At 38.0% G+C, this 23,182-nt stretch overlaps 1 protein-coding gene across 2 annotated transcripts in view; it reads right to left on the reverse strand.

Annotated features, from left to right (window-relative positions):
* Positions 1 to 23,182, reverse strand: part of LOC150088352 (inactive tyrosine-protein kinase 7-like) — a 376,615-nt gene that overhangs the window by 80,981 nt on the left and 272,452 nt on the right. For both annotated transcript variants that reach the window (XM_090369462.1, XM_090369464.1), the window contains exons 5-6: positions 18,779 to 18,918; positions 7,012 to 7,308 (exon numbers count right to left, since the gene is read on the reverse strand). In XM_090369462.1, coding sequence (XP_090225588.1) covers positions 7,012 to 7,308; positions 18,779 to 18,918 — 437 coding nt within the window. The remainder of the gene's footprint in view (positions 1 to 7,011; positions 7,309 to 18,778; positions 18,919 to 23,182) is intronic.

Raw genomic sequence — 23,182 nt, forward strand, 5'->3', positions numbered from 1 at the left:
TCCTGCAATGCTCAAGAATATGAGAGAAAGGCTCCATTGGAGAAGAGACAATCATCGAGATGTGATCTGAGGCGCCTACCTACGTAATAGAGGGTTGTTTGTGAGAAAAAGATAAAGTGTGTTGGCTGTGTTGTTAGGACTGTCTAGTATTCTGGTAGGTAAATGAACTCTCTGTGCAAGGTCATTAGTAAATATAAAAGCCTCAGCATCTTTACCAGTTGGGGTTGTGAATATTCAAATTACTTCACCATTAGGAAAGTTGGACTGGAGAAAGTCAAAGGGTTCCAAATGAGTAGTGGAGTTGGAAGAATGATAGAGGCAACAGATGAATTTGACAGAATGTGGTAGAGAAAGATTTTAAACCAAAGTAATTTCCTCTTTTCAACCTTCTAAGTCTTTGACAGGGAATATCAGAACAGACATATGCACAAGTATCGCCTTTGAAACGAAAGGAATCACACAATGAATAATTCGGACAATTGAGATAAGCAGTGGTTGAAACATGAGATTTGGCAGACTCATTTGTTTGTGAGGTTGAGATCTTTCTGCAGATAGGTTTGTTCGATTATTTTGGCAATTTATGGTGTACTCAGAAGTAAAGAAAGGTGGCAAGGATATGGCATACACATTGTAAGAATATACCCAGCTCCTTGGCATAACGTGGCTTGATAATGCCTTTGCATATACGCTACTCGGACTCCCTCCAGTCACTATCTGGCAGAGTAGAGGCAGCAAGATTATACACTTTCCAATTAGGAAGCCGCCTACAGAGTTACTATCTAGTGGCTGGCCTGCAAACATCATTTTAGAGTGGTATCCTTAAAATGTAAGGAAGATTGGATCTCGCCATGATGTCCATCAATCATACTGAATGATGGAAGTTTTGCTCTGGAAACCGAACATGGGTTCCACCACTTCAAGCCTCCAAAGTAGTGTCATTCTTCTGTAAGCTAGACTCCTGCTTATGTTGGTGACCTACAGTTCAGTACTTGCATGCACATAGGGATTACTAACAGTCCTACCATTGTGAAGGTGCAAGCAGGGGATTTGGATGTCACAGACTGACCGGATTTTACTGAAATTAGGTCCACTTGACTTGGATTACCCAAATATCAGTTCCATCAGTGTTTTAGAATCCCAGCCTCAAGGACCAAGTGGTTGCCAAAATTAAAATGTAAGCATTATTTTATTATTATTAGCCATATGGTGCAAGGAAGCCTGAGGCTTTTGCTGCACCAGTCAAAAAAAATTTTCTGAATTACCCTGACACAAAAAGAGACAGTTGTTGATATCAAGAACTGAAGCCACCTCTCACGGATCATGAAAATTCTAAGTAGTCAGGGGTTCGATTTCCCATTAGGTACGGTGACTACAAATGAAGGGGGGGAAAAAAAAAAAACAGTTTTCGAACACATGATATTTCTTTGCAATTGACTCTAGGAGTTTCAATTCAATACGCAATCTAGCGACTGTTCTTGAAACTAGAAGAAAGTGATGGTTTATCATTAGTAATGGCCGCATGGTGCAAGAAAGCCTATGCATTATGCTGCACCAGCCAAAAAAAACCCTATCATCCTATGTGTTTCCCTTACCTGAAAGGTACTATCCAGATGACCTTTGAATTTCCCCAAACTGTCAGTCTCTACCTCCCATGTAGGCAACTTATAACTTGGTGGCTAAAATAAAACTTCCTGCAGTCCAATCTAAACATCTCACTCCGTAACTTGAATTTATGTCCCCTAGTTCTATCATCATTTATTATAATCTTGAAAATTTTATCCTCATTCAAATCTCCTCTAAGGTGTCTAGTTTCCAAACTCTGCAACCCACATATTCGAAATCTTTCTTCATAAGGATGCCCTTTTGCTGATCTCAACCAGGCGAGTTACCTGTCTTTCTTTAGGTGCGGTCTCCATACTTGAACACAGTATTCCAAGTGTGGTCTAACAAAAGCCTTATATAATGGGATTATCACGTCCTTATCTCTACTTATAAAGGTTCGATAGGACACCATCGGCCTTCCTTGCGACCTGTTTACAATGCTCAGAGAATTTCACCTAAGTCCCTTTCCTCTAGTACTGGGTTCAGTTAAACTCCACCAAGTGAATAAGTTATTTTGGGGTTACTGTTTCCCAGATGTAATACCTTACACTTTGTTGGAAAAAATGCATAGCTGCATTTTTCTGACCATTCCTGAAGTCTATCTAGGTCTCTCTGAAGAAGCTCACCTTGACAGTGATCATTAACTACTCTACCAATTTAGACATCATGCCCTCCATCCCTGTTGTTTATGAAAATTAAAAACAACAGTGGTCCTAATACTGATCCTTGGGGAACCCCACTTCTTACATCAACCCAATCTGAGGAATAGCCATTTATCACAACCCTCTGCCATCTAAGGATTTTCCCAGTGATTCCAACCTGTTCCAGCTTATAAAGCAACCACTCATGTGGGACTGAGTTCAAAAGCTTTGCTGAAATCTAAATAAACAATGTCGAAATTATTCCCTAAATCCAGCTCGTGAATGACCCTTTCAAAATAGCGAACCAGATTTGTTAAACACAATTTTTTCTTTACAAAACCATGCTGAGTATCCTTGAGAATTTAAGTTCTATCCAAATGATCCTGAATTCCACCCTTGATCATTGCCTCCATGATTTTCCCTACCACTGAAGTCAGACTGACAGGTCAATAATTTCCCACTTCACTCTTAGAAACTGGCACGTCCGTAGCCAGGAGCAGCAGTGCATAGCACATGCTTCTTGATTAGACTAGGGTTCGAGCCCGTGACCACCGCATATCCCCGGAGCAATATGGCCTTAGTTGCTAATGCTCCTAAAAAAACAAATAAGAAGAAATTCTTAGAACCACCCTTAAGTATGGGATACATTGGCACTTTTCCAATCCAACGTAATCTCTCCAGTCTAGTGATGCTCGCATAATTAGCCTCAATGGTTCAATGCACTCACTTGTCGCCTCCCTTAAGATTATAGAGTATTTTCCATCAACTCCAGGAGCCTTACTGGCCTGTAGGCTTCAAAGTTTTTTCATTAAATACATATTTTTCAACTTCGCTCCCACAATTTCCCATTGCTACAAAAGGTTTTTCTTCTGTAAATAACTGTTCAGTTCATCTGCAATGGCAGCTGGTGTATTTAATACTATCCCCCCCCTTGCTCTGTTGGCTAGCGATTTCTCATAAACTGCCTTTGCCTGTCAAACCTTTTTGTGGCTCTATTACCGATCAACTTGTAGTTGTTATAGACTTCAGTACTTTTTATTGCTCTGTAACTTTTCCATGCCACCTTCACTATTCATCCAACTTGGAACCCTCCTCATGGAGTATATTTTTTAATAGTAAATACGCATTCAAGACATCCGTGATTAATGTTTTAAAAGCATACCACAGTTCAATTGTATTCGTTCTCTGTGCGATATCTACCCAGTTAATGGAGGCCATGTGGCATCATAACCCATTCTTTTGCCTTTTACTACTGCTTCCTCTACTGTCAGCCCTGTTATGTCATCTGATTCATGGGTGGTGATGATGAGGCCTAGGATATTCTTTTCTCTAGTACTTTCCCTGACATGTTGATACAAATAACAGTCATCTAGTCGATGTAAAAATTTTGTTCCCCATGTTGAGTTTCCTTCCCTCCAATCAATTAGAGGCAAATTGAAATCACCCATAATAAGACATTGACGCTTACTTGCCCATTCCATTTGCATGTAGAGGCTTTTGTCATAATCTTCACAATCAATCACCTGGTCTGTAGATTGCTCCTACTCGCATTATATCTTTGTTTCCAACTATCTCACACCATACAGATTCTATACTAGCACGTGAAATGTCTGAATCCAGGAAAGCTATCGTCACACACAGGCTGCTTCTGATAAGAAGCATTACCCCACCACCCCTTCTATCCTTCCTAAATACATTATACAAGCCGTACTGAAACTCATCATCCCCTATTTCCGTAAGCCCTATTATGTCCATGTTACTTGTTTTAACCAGCAGTTCGAATTCACTCATTTTATTGACGACACTATATAAACAATTAAGACTTACTGGACTTGTATATTTAACCACCCTAACACAACCGTTGAAGTTTTTTAGGCTCTCTTCCCTGGCATTAGCCACCCACTTACTTGAAACGTTTCTGCCTCCAGAACATCTAGATAAGAACTCTTGAGGTATGTGCAAGAGTTACTTTGACCAATATTATCAGATAAATGCGTGTCAGTATTACCCACATCCCCCCCCCTAACTAGCAGTTTCCCTGAACCTTTAAGGTATCCTCAATAATACTGGCAAAAACTTTTGCACCACCTTTGTTTAAGTGTATCCCGTCTCTACAAAACAAATTTCTTCTACCTACAAGTGTGGGCCAAGCTGATAGAAATTTCCCCCCAAAAGCCTCATTTACTATAGTTGAAACCCGAGTCATTAATTGATGTGATTTGCAGCCAAAGTGTTAAAATAGAAGAAACATTTTTCCCTTTTTTTTTTTAGCACATTTCGGAATAAAAGTGCCTAGGGCCTATGAACACCAAAATCCAGCCCTACTATTTGTTATCTAGGTTCTGAACATGCATTCTTCAGAATCAGTATTAAGGATTACATAGCTTTTCATCCATATTTCTTAGTGTGGCTAAGAAAAATGAGACAATAGAGCAATACTCAGAAATCTTTAAACTGTGCTGATATGGAAAAAATCTCCTAAAGGAAACAAGAACTTGGTTTCTTTAGAAGACTAATAATTATATATTATTTTGTTATCAAACTAATAGATTTCTACAGTTAACTGGCTGATAATTTTACTTTGATCAAAAAATGTCACCCAACATTTATGGTTGTTAACTCCCCCAAAGTTATTGCTACAATTGAAAAAAAAAAAAATAAATAAATATAATGTTAGGAATATTGTTATTAGTAGAGCAAGTGAAATAAGACTTTTCTACATCAGAAATTCTTGCAGATGCTGACTACATGTAAAAATGAAAATTAAAAGAGAGCTATCAGGTGGCTAGCAAGAAAATTTAGCAAAATAAAAAAGTATGAACAAAATCCTTTTACAGAGTTTTGAGTTACATGAATATCAATCATAAAAAAAATATATTTACTTCATTTTATCTGTAAGAAATCAATCATTCAAAAATACATTATAGTAGATATAGTTTTTGCCCCAAACATGTAATGATAGCAAAGCAATACCAATTCATTTTCTCACATTTGTAAAAAATAGTGAATTTCTTTATAATTTTTCCAAACAAAAACAAAGATGAAAAATTAATTATTATCAAATACTAAATTTTTAGCATGCATTCATATCTTTCTGATAATTATCAGAAAGATATGAATATCAGCCAAATCTGGAATGGTGACCTGACTACCCCAAATTGAATTCATTAATTTCCTTATATTCATGTGTTTACAAGAAAATATACAAGGTTTGATTGTCATATAATCTCTCTCATCTCACAAACTGATCCAAAATAAGTGAGAGATAGGACCAATATCTTATAGCCTTAGTTAGCTAAACCTATAAAAAAGAGACAGCATGCAATCATAATTTACAAGGGATGATCATTTAATTGCGGACTGGTGCAAGATCTTATCTTAATTGCCATCAACTGAATCTTCTGTGGATTTCTCCTTCTCGAAATACTCTCCCATGAACTTTACACACCTTTGCCACTGTTGTACTTGTGCATTAAATGCTTCTTGCGGGCCATTTTTCGAAATGGCTGCAAAGTGCTTCCATTGTGGCTCTGAGAGCATCGTTGTCAGATGCGGAAACAGGAAAAAATCACACAGGGCTAAGTCCAGTGAGTGCACAATATTAGCTGTATGGGGCCTGCATTGTCTTGATGGAGAAACTATTTTGCACCGGAATGTTCTTGACATTTCTCAAGAAGGCTGTGGCAAAGTTTGACTCTGAGAATCTTAAGAGTATGCTTCACAAAATATGTAAAAAGAATGCCTTTTAAGTCAAAAAACACGAGAAGCTTGAAATTTCTTAGGTCTTGGTGAATCAGAATGCTTCTACTCACTTGACTGTTGTTTTGTCTCTGGATCATAGTGAAAAATCAAAACTTCACCACAAGTCACTATCAATTTAAGAAGTTTGATCAAGCATTTCTTTGCTGTTTTTGTTCTGGAGTCAAATTGTATGGAACCAGTGGGCACAGACATGCAACATTTTCAGGTGAGCTTTCACAATATTGTATGAAATGGACATTCAATTCACAAAGTGTAATTTGCCTGTCTTCATCCAAGATTTTCTGGGCTTTTGCAATTTGCTCAGGAGTTGAAGAGGAAGGCTAACCAGGTCTTGAGTCATCTGCACCATTTAAATATGGCTGTCCTACCAAGGCACTTAATACATCTCTTGAACTGTTTCAGATGCATTTAAGCCCCATCTGACACGATACTTGATTCAAAACAATCATCAGTAACATGCAGCTAAAAAAAAAAAAAAACTCTTCACGCAACACTAACTCAACTAGTACAGGCATACGCACATAGTCTGCTCAGTAGTGATCAGGGAGAGTGCCAGTTATAGAAAGTTTACATGGTAAACATACAATCTTGTGCATCAGTCCACAAAAAAAAACTTTTTTCTTAAGATGGCCAATTTTATTGTGAATGTTTTCAATGAAAGCTTTAATTACATAAAAAAAAAAAAATCTAAATAGCATAACTGAGCAATGGAAGAGAGTGTTGTGGGTAACCAAGACTTTCAAGATCTGATGCAATAATCATTATGTCCAGCTTCACCTGCTAATTCAAAACAATTGAACTTTTATCCTTGTTAAAGGAGAATAAAAAAAATTTTTTTTTTTCTAAGTCTAACTATGAATTTATTTCAGTAATAGAAAATATTCCTTCGTACTTCTTAACCATAGTTTATTCATTTTAAAAAATCATTATCAGTAAGACAAACAATGTAACATTCTGTTTTATAATTGATATACAAATTTCAAAAAAAAAAAAAAAAAAAACTTACTGGCCACATAAAGCTGAATGATATTCTTTGTTTTTCCTGCTATGTTTTCAGCCACACAAGTATAATTTCCTGAATTTCCCTCTTTTACTTTGCTTATAATAAGTCGCATATCATCCACTCTGACCTCTCCAGTATCACTGATTACATGATTATTGGGATCTTCCCACCACATTCTGGGTACAGGATATCCATTAGGTCTAACACATGTGACTTCATAATGTCCAGAAAGTGGAATAATACTAAGAGTTCCTGGAGAAACATATGGCTCAAAAGTGCTATCTGTAAATTCTTCCAAATCTGCAACAAATAAAAAAATATACTGCTTTAACACCAATTGCAATAAAAATAATGACAAATTATGGTTTAATGGCGATACTGCAATTGGTCCAGTAACATAAGTCAGCAGTAATCCTGCAATTATTAATCAAGGTTTCAATTTTTGCTATATACTGAGTAACCACTTTATGTTCATACCAAGAAACAGAGCAGGTGGGCAGATATGCATCCATTTAGTAAGAAGAAAGATTTAACTAATCTTTGAATGTAGCCTGCCAGTATGGGCATCTTGGAAATTGAGATTGTCATGACTTGACAAGGGGTAATAACCTGATATTCCAAGAGGCATTTAGAAAGCATAACTCATTGTACGTTGTCACAGCCACCAACCAAACTGGTATGATGATGATGGGTGTGGTTACAGTGGGCTTAGGAACACCCAACACTGAAGAATTGGAAAAATGTTGTCTGTTCCACATTGGAGGCCCAAAATATGATAAAAACAGCAAGAGTCCATGGAACTGTCAACAATGCAGGTTAGTAGTGTAACGGAGTGAGGAATGTTTTCATCGTACACACTTGACCAATTGGATGCTACAGGTTATCTAGAAATTGTTTATGACCACAGTGTATCCAACTGTGAATAGATTCTTTCAACAAGGCCAGATTTATACAGAGCTGGTTCCAGAAACATGAGAATGAATTCGGCCAACTGCAGTCATCAGACAAAGTTCTTGCCAAAAACCCTGAACTTTTGGTCTGGTGCCATCCAGTTAAATAATCTTTATTTGTCCTACCGTAAATAAAATGTTACAAATTCCCTTCACAGCAGTAAATGCCAGGGGATTTACATATAAAACAATATAAACTGCATTTCTGTCCTGAAAGTTAATGTGCAAGTTGCTCAGTATAACAACAATTACTGAAAACACAATAGATACTTGTTCACATAAGCACACATACAACTGTTAGGTGACAATAGCCTTAGTGAACCACATTGCGGTCTTTTTTTCTGTAGTCAACTCCAATGCCCTGGCTGGTATGAACCTATTTCATCTTTAGGGACTTGGTCTCTCTCAAATCTGCCAGAAGCACGGTGAGGATATCACACCCATCATCATCTTTATTGTAGTTATCAGTCGTTTCCAGGCAAATGCTGTAGTCCTTAACTGATGGGGGAGATGGTGCTTGTTGTCTCACTTCAGCTCCATATATTCTCTTAATGTGGGTAGGGGTGGCAAACGCTCACAATTCAGCCAAATACACTGCTTGGATGTCCAACGTAGATAGTTTATCCAAATAAATCAGTATGTGACATGAATGTAAGTGTAGTGTCAAAAATAATCCCCAGATCTCTATGAGTGGTGACAATTGGGATATATGAGCATTGGTGATTTTTTGAGAGAATACACCATCATTATAGTCTTTTGTAGATTTAGAGCCAGGCCAAATTCATCTAAGTGTATGAACAGCTCCAGTCACACACTGCACTATTAGACAAAGATGGTCATCTTAATGTCATCTGCATATACACTGTCCCTGCTCTCGCAGAATGGGATCATCATTGCGGTAAAGAAGAGTTCGGATAAGGTGCCACCCTGTGGAACTCCTGTATGGAAGTAAATGGAATGGCAGGAACTTCGGCAAGTTTCTTTTTATTTGGAAGACAGTAGGGCATATACATTCACACTATTGAAGGTGGCCTTTATGTCAACATATATTATCGCAACTTCATTTCCGGCTTGAAAGATGTTCAGTAATTGTTAATATACCACTTATATATTAGCTAAATTGTTGCTGCCATCTTCCCTTGGGGAGGTCACTCATCATAGTTGATGGCTGAGCCAGGTGTCACCATTAGAAGTACATAAAGCTAATTTATAAGTTGCTAGAGACAATAAAAAAAAAAAAACACATTTATTCATTCATTAAATCTAATAATTTGATTACATTACTGTAGTTGAACAGAAATTATTTTACTTTAAATTTAGCATTGCTGATTAAAATACTGGTAATGGCTTTAATTAGCAAAATTTAAAAAAAAAAAAAATACAGTTATTTCATTGAAATAACTTGTCAGCATTCAGGTAATGTATATCTATTATGGCACTTTGATGAAAGAAACGTATGAAAGTCAAGCTTTTAATACTATTTTCAGGACTGTCTCTTGTAAATTTCTCTGATGAAACAGCTCCATAAATTAATTTTGAATACTTGAAATCTACAATGATTGTCTTGTTTTTTTCCCCATAAAATTTAGAATGTCTATTTAACTATCTGGGATCACTCAAAATGATTCTCACACACTTGTAACAATAAGACATATATAAATAAAATTTTATGCTATCTTGCTAGGACCACTTCTGAATTTCACTTTACTTATTAGCAGCTGCAACTATGGATATTTTTTTAGTCTGCATACACAGGGCGATAGTTCATAAAAGGTTTCGTATATTTACACAAAGTGTAGTTATTTTTGATGCAAGTTTCAATAAATAAAATTACCATTTCTTAAACAAGTATGCACTTTTCCTCAGTATATATAATACATGAAATGAATATTTTATATATCAATGAAACCATAAAAGCCAAAATTTTGACAAGAATATATTTGTTTCATTTCTTTACTGTTAAAATAACAAACTTACTTTTGAATATTTATTCAGATAGTGCAAAGTACAACTAGCATTAGCAAAGGCACATGATGCAAGAAAGGAAGCTTATATAGCATCAGCCAAAAAAAAAACTCCCTTCTCATTTCACCCATCCACTCGCTCCAAATGTTTGCCTAGTTCTGCCCCTTGAATCTATATTTAAGCTATCAACTTCCAATGAGAGATGGAAGTTTGTTCCAACAATCAACCACCTGCTGGCTAAAGGCAAACTTCCGCACATTTATCCTCTACAACTGTCCTTCCTCAATTTGAATTTATGCCCTCTCAGGTGATTATTCTTAACAAGAGGAAGAATCTCATCAGCACTGAACATGCTCAAACCATTCAAGGCTTTATACACCTCAATCAGATCACTTCGCAAGTGCCTAGTCTCCATTCACTAATCTTGTTCCAGCAGCTCCTACATCCTTCTTAAAATGAGGCCTCCAGACCTGTATACAGTACTCAAGGTGTGGCCTGACCATTGCCTTATACAAGGGGATAATCACCTCCTTATCCCTGCTAGAAAAATTCCTGTATATCATTTACAAGACACTATGAGCTACTTTTGCAGACCATCTGCACGATTACCCCACGTCCTTTTCATTCTCTACCACTGTCAGTGTAGTATGCCAGTTCAAGAGCCTTGCTTGAAATTTCTGCTAACTGAGCACTTTAGCCCCTCCAGGAGTGGGCTACCCAGCACAACCTGACAATCTCGGCTGAGAAAACCTCCAGCATGAAAGGGAACCTAAGCTCAACCAGACCACCACAGATTAAGATCAATGCCACAACCATCAAGCACTTTGGTGTAATCCTGGACTCAAAACTGTCCTTCCTCCCATACCTACAGTATATCCAAGAGAAGATAAGAAATTAAAAAAAAAACTGGTGGCAAGGGTCACCTGCAAGGACTGGGGTCTAAACCAACGTATCCTAGCCCTGTTTTACAAAGCAGTCATTATTCCAGCCATCTCATATGCTACAGGGGTCTGGTATCGCCGGGCAAATACTGTCACAAATCAGAAGAAATTAGCCACCATTCAAAGAGCAATACTACTTACCATCACCAGAGCCTGCTCTACAAGTCCTCCCTCTGGACCTTGAAATCATTAGATGCGGCAAGTTGTATCATCTGTCAAAAGGAATCTCCACTACCACCACTGGATCCATCATCAACCCAGCAATCAATTGAAAGACAGAGAAAAGGAGTCTTCTCACAAATCTGCAGCAGGCCTGATGGATGACATCCACTAAGGGAGCAATTACAAAGAAATTCATCCCTGAAGTAACGTTCACATCCCCAAGAACCCCAAGCTGGTTTTCCTCTGGCCTGTACATAACGTACCTCCTCACAGGCCATGGGGTCGATACAAGAAAAATTAACGTCTCTGGGCATCACAGATGATCCACGCTGCCACGTCTTGGCTCCATATAATGTATGACTGCCCTGACTATGAAGACTTGAGATCTATTTTGATCACAAAGATTATTAATTTGCCAAAGAACCAAGGATATATACTAATTCATACCCATAACAATTATAAATACTTCACCAGATGAAGAATATTAAGGAGCCTAAACCGCCAACCTCTTCGAAGTTCAATTGAACTGAAATTCACTTCCTTCATCCAAGTTTCATCGGGCTGATATCTGCAGGCAAGATCTACCAGAACCTGATCCCACTCAAAGACTCCAGACACACCAACAGCTTTTCTGCCACAATGGCAATCAAACCGAGCACTCTAGCCTGGTTTTCTTTTACTCTCCTCCCTGGCTGGGGGGAAGAGATTGGTTCTTGTCTCCTCCCCAATGCCACCCTCTTCTTCCGCTTGGGCCTGCCTTCTCTATCATCCCCATACCTCTGTCTAACTCACAGTGTACACCCCACACAACTTATCAATTAATAACGTCCAAATTTAAACCATGCTTACATAAACCACCTCTCTCTTGGCCTTTTATATTCTAGTGTTAACCCCCTGACACTGAAATCTTTGGAAACTAGGTGGCAGGGCCTGCCAGAGTACAAAGGATCTACTAGGTATGACCTACTTCCCCGGGGCCAAGTGCGGGTCCCAACGGCTAAATGGTCAGAAGAACAATGGTACACAACACTACACATCCATCCACTCCCCACACACTTTTTAAATCTCGAGCCTTTAGAGAGTTCTGTGCTACACAATGCAGAGATGGGGGAAAATCCTGGTGCCATCAGACAACTAACACACTTTTTACTTTTATCAGTGTAGTACACACACAGTTGATATATTATTCTGGGGTTACTGCTTCCCATTTGTTAAGGTTAAACTTCAGTTGCCATCTCTCAGCCTATCTACTCAACTTTTCTAGGTCCTGTTGCAACAGTGTACCATCATTAGTGTCATTAACAACCCTGATATACCATCATCAATGGACCCAGGGGGACTCCACTAATAACAGTGTCCATTGATTACCACTCTATCTTCTCCCACTCAACCATCGCAGCAGTCTTCCATATACAACAGTATCAAAAGTCTTTCTAAGATCCAAGTATATAATATCAAAGCTATTCCCTGCATCATAGTATCCAATCAAATTGGTCAGGCAAGACTTCCCCTTAACAAAACCATGCTGTGTCCGAGCTATAACTGAAGTCTTGTCTAAATGATCCTGCAGTGCTTCTTTAACCAGTGCCTCCATTAATTTTCCTGGAACAGAAGTTAAGCTCACAGGTCTATAATTACTTGTGTCAGCCTTTGATCCTCCTTTGTGAATTGGGGTCACATTTGCACATTTCCAGTCTATGGGTACCTCCCCTGAGTCCAAGGAAGCTCTCATAATTATGGCTAAGGGTTTGCTTACTTCTTTTGCTGCCTCCTTTAATATAACTGGATAGATCCCATCCACCCCGGGTGCCTTTCTTGTGTTTATCTTCAACAGTTTCTCTTCCACTTTACTCCCAGTTATTTCAAGATTCTGTAGCTTACTACTAGAGTTGAATACACCTCTGGCATTCCCCTCGCTGAATAACTCCTCATGTGTGAATGTCGATGCAAAATATTCATTTAGTTTGTTAGCTACCTGAGCAGGATCATCAACAGTTGACCCATCAATATCAAGTGGACCAATCTGATTCATCCCCTTCCTTCTAGAGTTTACATAAGTAAAGAACTCTCTGCTGTTTTTCTTTGCATCCCTTGCCAAGGGTTTCTCGTAATCTGCCTTCGCCTGCCTAACCTCCTTTGAAACTTGGTTGCATATCAACTTGTATCTATCATAGGCTTTTGTGTCATGTGTTAATTTGTAAGTATCCCATGCATTTTTCTTCTCTGCCATATGCCTCATTAGTTCATCTGACATCCATTTTGGCCTAAACCTTGAACAATATTTCTTAGTTGGTATGTAAAGCCTAGTAGCTTCCAAGATAAGTTCTTTGAATGCTTCCCATTTTGAATTTGCTGTTGGTCCCACTGTATAGAATTTAAATACTGTCTCAGTCCATCGTAGTCGCCTTTACGGATGCAATAACCCTTCCCTTTACCCCTTTGAGTAAATCCCACTTCAGCACACTGTGATCACTGCCACCTAGTGGTTCATTTATCTGCAGATTCTTAATGCATGAAGAATCACTGCTGATAATCAAATCAAGAGTATTACTCCCTCTAATTGCCTCCCGAACATGCTGATGTAGAAAACAATCATCCAATAAATCCACAAAAGCCCTGCTAGTGTGTGAGTGACGAGCCCCCAAATTCCAGTCAATATCTGGGAAATTAAAATCTCCCATTATAAGACTCTCTGATTTACTGGCCCACTCCATTTCCCTGTACAGTTTCTTATTATACTAATCAGAGTCATTAGGCCTATAGCACACTCCTACTCTCAATTTTGATCTCCCAATGCTTATGTCACACCAAACTGACTCAACACTGCACTGTTCAGCGATGTTGACTGGCTTCACTTCCTTGGTTTTTATGTGTTTCTTAACTAATAGCATAACCCCTCCCCCCTTCCTATCCTTTCTGTAGACGTTGTACTCCCCAAATTGCAGTTCTGCATCCCTTATATCTGTGTGACACCACGTCTCTGATATCCCAACAATATCTGCCTTTGATGTTTTGAGCAATACCTCAAATTCATTTACTAAACTCCTAGCATTGGTGTACACGCAAGTATACCTGCACCTGTTTCTATTCTTAGCTACCCTAACACAACCCATGTGTTTACTTGTACCGCAATGGCTCCCAGCAGTCTCTGAAATACCATGCATCTTGTTTTTCAGGCTTCTGCTCATTCTAATAGAAGCAGTGCAAGAATCTCTTTCTTGGGAATTGAAAGGCTTACTAGAAGAGATGCTACATTGCTTCCAGCAGTTAACGTTTATATTGGACAATCTACATAAAAAATGCATAGAAGACAGATGAAATAAAAATTTAATTGGTTTGCTTCAAGCTATGAAACAAATTTTGACTCCAGTTTGTCACTACCTTCAAAATCACTACTGCAAGCCATTGCTAAAAAATTGTTTTGTTCATGTATTATATGAACAAAAAGGCATTAATTACCTGATTTTAGTTTCAAATAGAATCCTGAGAAATGATAAACCCTAACTGCAAAACTGTTTAATTCAAGGACTCACACCTAAAGGTCAATAGACAAGTGGATGGTCTTGGTAGATATTTTCCCACTGTGGTGCAAATTAATACTAATTAGCAAATGATGCATCATCCAAAAAAAAACAACGTTTCCTGTTAACCTATCCATTTGCTCCAAAAGTCTAATTGCAGTCTTCAACTGATAGTGATGATCAATATTCCTCTAAAGCAATGGCACTGTAATGTTTAGTGTCTAATCAGTGGAGACTGATGAGATCAAGTTTTGATCTTATGTGTGGGTATAGCAATTGGCTCTCACTTTGCTGCTGAAAGAACTTGTATGACATTTAATTCTTAACTGTTAGATATCTTCTAGGCATATTAAATTTTTGTAGAATATAATATCAGGAAACATACTTGACTGTACAGATATTACTCGTACATTTAATTTCAACTCTGGATCAGGATGAAGGTTGCTGTAGATCCCTGCCTCCTTTCAAAAGTGAATACACTCATGAGCCAACACATTATGAGCACCCATCTCCATGAGTGGATGCATCCCACAGCAGCATATGTAGTAATGGGGAAGGGAAGGCCTTGGCAGTGTTTCAACAGGGAATGATTTTCAGTGCTAGAAAAGCGGTATCATCATACCTGCCCCATCTGGGCTACCATAGTGAAAGTGTAGTGGGAATGGTCTGAAGAGGGACATGCAACCACTCAACATGCTGGGATGGGGAGACAACCACTGGTGGGCACATGGCATCCAGGAAAATAGGCCGGCTCACTATCACTCAATTAATGGCACACAGAAATATTTCCGAGCATACCATCCATACTCTTGCAGATAGGCCTGTTGATCTACCGTCATTGACAACTTTGCCTGCAGTGGGCACCGTTCCTGGATGTTAGATGAATAAGATCCAGGGCACATTTAAGTTACACATAAGCAAATCTGCATAGCAGGCTAGTTTTTCAAATATATACAATATTTTAATTGCAAAGAAGGTAGTACTGAGCACCAGTATTTATTTTCACTTGGAAAGTACCGTGTACAAGTAAATTATTATGTAGATCTCCGAGAATTCCATATTGCCAGGTGGCATTCATGCTACTCTTTATATGTTGTAATGGGATTTTCTGATATTGACCATTTGATTACCTTATTATATTCAAATGCTCTGGCCACTTGTTTGGATGATTCACAATTACAAGTAGTTCCCAGCATGCGCTCTTAAAGCAGTAATTTACACAATGACATAATGTTACAAACATGGGTTATGCTCTCAACAATGAAATTTGACCATAGTAATGTTAAATAAAGGTCAACAAAACAATAGTTTATTTATCTAAAGAAATGAAAATACAGCCTTTAAAATCAAGCAAATTTTTTTTTCAAACGACTCGCTACGCGAGTCGTTTGAAATGCTGTATTTACAAAGGGTACTAGGAAAGTTTTGCAATATGACGCAACAATGAATCACAGGAAGCTGCTTGTTGCTCCATGTTGAGACATGTTCATACGTGCATAGTAGCCGCCGCGCCAAGTCGATGGGCTCAGTTATTCATTAGTAATGAGAGTGTAAAGTGCTTGCGATGGCATCGTGGTCACAAAATGAGATGAGGACAGTTTTGTGGTATAATTTCGTGCGTGGTTTAACCATAGACCAGTGCTTAGAAGAAATGACTCTTGCACTAAATGATGATTGTCCACATCGTACAACGATATTCAGGTGGTATAGAGAATTCCAAAGGGGAAATTTCACTCTGGAGGATTCTGAGAGGCCGGGAAGGCCACGAACGTCAGTTACGGAGGAAAACGCTTGACGAAAACAGGCGAGTGACCTACCAACAGATAGAGGATACTTTGGGCCTAAATGCACCAGCAATTCGTTCGATTCTGCAAGATCATTTGCACGTGAAGAAACTTTGTTCTCTCTGAGTGCCGCATCAACTGGCTGAAGAGCAGATGACACGACGTGTGACTTGATGCCGGGAGATGTTAAAAAAGTTTGATAAGGGACAATCTCGGTATGTGAACAACATCGTGACAGGTGACGAGACTTGGCTGTACTATTACTATCTGCCGACCAAGGCTCAAAACAAAGTTTGGGTCTTTGATGATGACGACACACTCGTAATTGTCAGAAAATCCCGATCTGTAAAGAAGAAAATGATAGCTGTATTTTTCAAATCGAGTGGAATTGTGGAACGTGTCGTTTTGGACATGTAGAAGACAGTCACAGCTAAGTGGTATACTGAACAATGCCTGCCTAAAGTCATTGGATCTATGAAGAACCTGCGGCCAAAGTCAAGAATGGACACCTGGTACCTCCATCATGAAAATGCTGCAGCTCACCGCGCCAAAGCCTGCACCGAATATTTGACCACGACAGGACTGAAACTTCCCGAGCACCCTCCCTACAGTTCAGACCTTGCTCCCTGCGACTTTGCACTGTTCCCGCATGTGAAAATGAAGCTAAAAGGGAGGCGGTTTTCCAGTGATGAGGACCTTCTACGGGCTTGGGACAACGAGTGTGCTTTACTCCCTAGTGAAACTTGGCAGAACTGGTTTAAAGATTGGTTTCGGAGGATGGAGAGGTGCATTGAATGTAGAGGAAATTACTTTGAAAAAATTAAATAAAAAAAGCTGTATTGCAAAACTTTCCTAGTACCCTTTGTATTAGCATATGATGAAAGAAAGCAAGATTATGCAGCATCAGCCAAAAAAAAAAAACACGCTCCCATTTCACCCCTCCATTCGTTCCAAGTACCTGTCCAGTTCAGGCTATTATGAATGTTTAACATTTATTCGGAAAAAAACCGGGAACTCAAAGTGGAAACTGTCTGTATATCAAATCCAAGACTACTTATCCTGGATAACAATATTTGTAGTTTGTTTCACAGAAAACAAACAGATTAAGTTTTGCTTTCAACCATAATTTTGCAGGGAACTAAGTGTTCAGCTTTTTTTGTCGAATGTTTTTAAGTCCCCATTTGAAAACTTTCAAAAAAAACCTTGTTTTCTGTTAGACAAAATTCATTATATACAGTTTGGCATACATCTGGTGAGAGAGAACACATGCCAGCTGATGAGGAGCCAGTAAACTTCAAAACAGCTGTTCTGACATTGCCTCAGATTTTTAAACAATTGACAAGTAAACCTCATTTAAGATAGTGGATTCAACTTTTCTTGTGATGATTTACAATTTAAAAGATATCAGCAACTTAACACTTCATTAGGAATGGAATCATATCCATGATCAAAACTGAATGCAGTGAATATACAAATTTAATTTGAATTGCCTAAGAGCATGTTGGTTTCTTACTATTCTAATTTTGCCAATGTTGATGACCTGATAAGAATAGTTCAGACTTCGTCAAACCATGTCGACCAATGATTTAACTGGTACCTCCATAGCCAGTAGCAGCAGTGTGTAGCACACGCTTCTTGATTAGACTGGAGTTTGAGCCCGTGACCCCAAATATGGAGGATGCGGAAAGGTCAGGCATATCCCCGGAGTAATATGGCCTTAGTTGCTAATGCTCCTGAAAACCAAATAACAATAACTTAATGCAAGGTCTTACTTTTAGTGGGGTTGAATTAACAACAGTAGAGGAAGAAAGGAATATGTGAGTTATGATATAGGCAGATATGAAGATTTCTGAGCATTGTTAATAAGCAACCAAGACAGCCCATTATGTCCTATCTCTTGTGCAGATAGGCAGGTCACAGTCCCACTATATAAGGAATTGTAAACCACCTTTGGAATGCTGTGTGCAAGTACGGAGACAATCTGAAAAAAAGACTGAGCTTCTTGAAAGTCAAATAGGCGAGTGTATAAGAAAACACTATGATCATGTGGACTACAGAGCTTGACAACCAGGTATCTCAGAAGAGGGAAGTGCATAATTTGTATTTTCTTATCTGGTGCAGAAAATGACTGTAACTTCCTTGCAATACATGGCTAATACTGTTAAGAGTTTTGAAACAAATAAGCTTTTTCTATTCCATGTAGTCAATTATTGATTACAAAATTTGAAGTATTTATTGTTATCTTTCATAACTTATTGTTTTGATTTTTGACATTTCATTTAAAATTTGAGGCAAGAGCAGTAGTAACCAATCACTAACAAACTTGGTTAGTACCTGAAGCCAGAAATAATCTTCCTGTGTTTGTGTGAGTCTTACCTTCTAGCTGTTATTCTTAAAATGCTTAAAATATAATAAAAATTCAAAGAAAGCTATCCACACATACTTACATGCAATATGAAGACGAGATGCATATGTCTGTTGCGGTGCATTCTTACTAGAAGCACTGGTGCCTACACATCTATATATACCCTTGTCTGAATTTTTTACAGATGATATATAAAGAGATCCATTTGGAAATACTGTAAATCTGATTTTAAAAAATAATAGAAAGGTAAGAAGGTATGTTTGTTTCAAATTTAAAACAATGTTAAAAAAAATTCCAGTATACATCTCATTGAGTGTTGTGGGATGGATTTTTTACTTTTATTTTGTTTTAAAAAAAAGTCTTTAAATTTTATAGCATTTCTAGGTTACTTCTGTAATCAGTAAATATATCTTCATTACTATATTTAATGTAAAAAATATTATGAACATATGAATAGCTGATTCTAATTTGTACTGCTAAATATCATATAAACAGGAAAGTGGGATTGCTAGAAGTAAGGATATTGTTCCTTCCAAAGTTAGGAAACTGGTTCTGCTTATAAATATTTTTCAGTCAAATGTCCCCCCCCCCCAACTCAAAAGCTGGTGCCTTTAATTCCTTCCAGTCAGAGCTCCCATTAGGCATGTACATGAGCCACAAATAAGGCTGCTAAAGATATGCATTACTTCAGCTTAATTCTTGAATTTTCTGGAGGTATGAAAAAAAAAATACCATATTTCCCCATGTATAAGACGCACCTTTTTTCGAAAATTTTGTGGTCTAAAAACTGGGTGCAGATTGTTTTACTTGCATTTCCCGCTTGTTGTCTTTGCGCTTATTGTTTCGCACTTGTTACCAGTATATTGGGTTACGTTTTGCCACATTCTGCCCAGAAAAGATTTTCGTACAGTGCTGAATTCAAGTTAAAAGTGAATGGAAATCGTGCTGCTGAACGTAAGTTTGGTCCTCCTCAAACTGAGAAAACAATCCAAGATTGGCTACGGGAAGAAGACCATGAGAGGCAAGTCAGCAAAATGGCCTGATTTAGAGAGGGAATTGAAGATATGGATTGTAGAGCAAAGGGCAATTGGAATTCCAGGTCCACAAAGATGGTTCAGCATGAGGCAAGAAGAATTGCTGATGAAAAAGAAGTTACTGATTTCAAAGGAGAACACAATTGGTGCTTCAGGTTCATGAAATGGAATGGACTAAGCATGCGTACACGCACCAGACTTGCCCAAAAGATGCCTGAAAGCTATGAGCAGAAGGTCCTTGAATTTCATTGTTTTATCATTCAATGTTGGAAGAGACGTCAGTTTTAGTTGGGACAGATTGCAAATATGGACCAAGTCAACATTCAATTTGATGTTCCAAGTAACAGAACTGTTGATAAGAAGGGGGTGAAAACTGTAACTGTGAAGACAAGTGGACATGAAAAGAGCCATTATACAGTTGTTCTAGCTTGTTGTGCCTATGGAACCAAGCTGCCTCCTATGCTGATTTTCAAACGCAAAACAATGCCAAAAGAAGACATTCCTTGAGGAATGATTGACCACATTCATGACAAGGGTTGGATGAAGATCTGGTTTGAGAAAGTTTGGAGCAGGAGATCAGGTGGGCTCTTACGCAAACCTGCCCTATTGGTGCTTGATCAGTTCAGGGCACACAAAGAAGATTGCTGCAGAGCAAAAAACAAAACTTGCCGTCATACCTGAAGGCTTGACATCAGCGTTAATAAACACTTCAAAGCTGCCATGAGAGACGAATGGAACCAATGGATGAAGTCTTCTAGGGACAATTTGACACTAGCAGGAAGAGTGAAGAAACCAACTATAGGAGAAGTTTGTACCTGGGTGAAAAGATCCTGGGATTAATACCAACTCATTTAAGAAGTGTGGCATTTCAAATGCCATAGATGGAACTGAGGACGAGGCAATACATGAAGACAGTAATTCGTCATCAGACACAGATGAGGACAAGCTAATGAATGGGAGTTGTATGAATTTTATGATGAATAAAACTTGAGTTCAATAACTTTATGTAATACATTTTCTTTTCAAATTTCGGTATGTCTTATACATGGGGAAATACGGTATACCTCCACAGCAAAAGTCGCAGATTCTAAGGAAACTGGTCCACTGAAATTTAAGTAATAACTTAACTAATGACCAATTTCAAATATCATGAAATAATACATATGCTATCTTAAAATATTTTAATCGAACTCAGAAATTTTTTCTTATAGTACATTTTGCTTTCCCTCAGCAACCTTGGTACTGCTTTTCCATTGTGGAAATGTCCTGATGAAAACGTTCCTTTGCTCATCACTTATATCTCCCAAATTTTGATGGTAAAAACTGAGAGATGTGAATGACGGAAATGAATTTTCAAACCCATGTACCTTTATAATGTTGCATTAAAACTGCTAGTTTAGTATCCTGTAGCTTTGTTTGAAAATGCCTTCTTTCAGTCTTGCACATGTTAAATTGGAAAACACTTACCTCTTTATTTAGAGCTTTAACAAAATTCTTTTAATGAAGAATCCAAGCTTTATACGCAAACATGGAAGAAGAACCTGTTTTGGTTCACCAGTGAAACATATTTTTTATTGTTTCTCTCTCTTTCCCCACAAAGTTTTTTTTCTGTTGCATGACTGTTCCACAAATATGGAAAACAACATTTTGTGAAACCTCCCTGTAAACCAGTGATATAAGTAATCTAATTACCTTACGAACACAACAGACATGGTACTTTATTTCACTCAGCATCTTGGACAAACTTTCAAGCCAACAGCATGAATTAGAGAAAAATCTATGGAAATGCATTTCCAGTAAAATTGCTTTTAAAGATAATCAATAAATATATGTCATTCATTACCATTGTGTTCAATGCTTAGTTCATTCAGAAGACCATTAATATCTTCAATAACAAAATATTTTGTAAGCACTGTGACGTTTTTGATATTATTGTAACCTAGAACCAAAGAGTTCTACTTGGTCTTTAGATATGTTAAAATCACAAACTAAGTCTCAACTCTTCTTGCTTAATCTATGCTATAGGGACTCACATTATGGGCTTGGCACACCCAGGGTCCTAAGCTGGATATCATTATTCTTCTCTCTCTCAGGGTAGCTCAATTTTTTTTTTTTTGCTAGTGTGGCATAAGCCTCAGGCTTCCTTGCATCATATGGCTAATAATAATATTCAGCATTGCTTCCTTTATCCTATGGTTGGGGGAAGCCTGGTATCAGCAGGTCTTTATTATATGGAACAGCCCTTACTGTAGATGATATGCTTGCTTTTTCTGAACATCCCAGATATTTTTGTTATGCAGAAATAGCAAAAGGTATATTTTTAATTTTCCCAGTTAGCCACAATTTTAAGATCTGTGGTGCAGATAATGCAGTACATACACTACTCTACCATTAATATCCAAACAACTTTTATTTGTAGGGAAAACTAGTAATGTGTACTTAAACCTTTAGTCTCTGTGGATACTCCCACCAGCTTTTTTGTAAATGTCCTCCAATATTTTTTCACCATTCAGCCCCAAAAGTGGCAATCATTTAAGCTGTTCAATGGGAAATCTCTCCTCACATGCACCAGATGATAATTCATTCTAGAGGTTCTCTGCTGGATTAAAGTCAGAGCTGTGGGCTGGCCAGTCCAATTTTTTTTTTGACTCTCACGTCCTGAAACACTCTTCTTCACAGTGTGGAAGGAGTATAAGTGGAATTTCCTCAAGGTTAAGTACTAAGGCCACTCTCTCTTTATTTTGCTTTTTCTGATCTTGAGTGATATCAACTACAATGTTGAATTTTTTGCAGTTGATATGGATTGTAAGAGAAATGGCAATTATATTTTAATGGTACCAGATGTCCATCACAACATGAGCAGTATGATATGGAGTGTTGTCCTGCTGATAAAGGTATGGGCTTTCCCCAAAATGCATATTGTCATAAGGTAAGCAATGCATTATTGTTCAGAAGTTTAGAGACCTCAGTACCGATAGTTTGTTCCCAAAACATTGTTCTCATTTCATTTCTGGAGGAAATGTCCATAGTGCAGGCTTGTACTGGGATCACAGAGAAAGGCAAGTGATTAATTTGCTAAAGAAAAATATTAGCACTGTAATCCATGGAAGAGAAAACCTAAGAAACAAGCAAGAAGAAGTTAATATCCACAAGTAGTGATGTAGCTAACATAAGGAAAATTTACTGTCTTTGAAGAAAAATGAACAGTGAGAATAACAAATAGTGGCCTTAGCAGGCAAGTGCTATGAGTGTAATCCTTCCACACCATGTGAAAGAGCCTGGATTTTTATGGGCTTTTTTTCACGTGATGTCTGATTTAAGAGTTATGCAGTTTTACCACCAAGGCAAAGTGACTTTCAATTTACAGGCATCATACACAAATACCACATAGCCTTAGTTTCTTTAGAAAAAGCAAAACAACATGACAAATAGTATATTTTAAGTGATACATA

This window comes from Mastigoproctus giganteus, chromosome 3, assembly GCF_048544385.1.
Source record: "Mastigoproctus giganteus isolate SK-2022 chromosome 3, ASM4854438v1, whole genome shotgun sequence".
NCBI classification, from domain to species: domain Eukaryota; kingdom Metazoa; phylum Arthropoda; class Arachnida; order Uropygi; family Thelyphonidae; genus Mastigoproctus; species Mastigoproctus giganteus.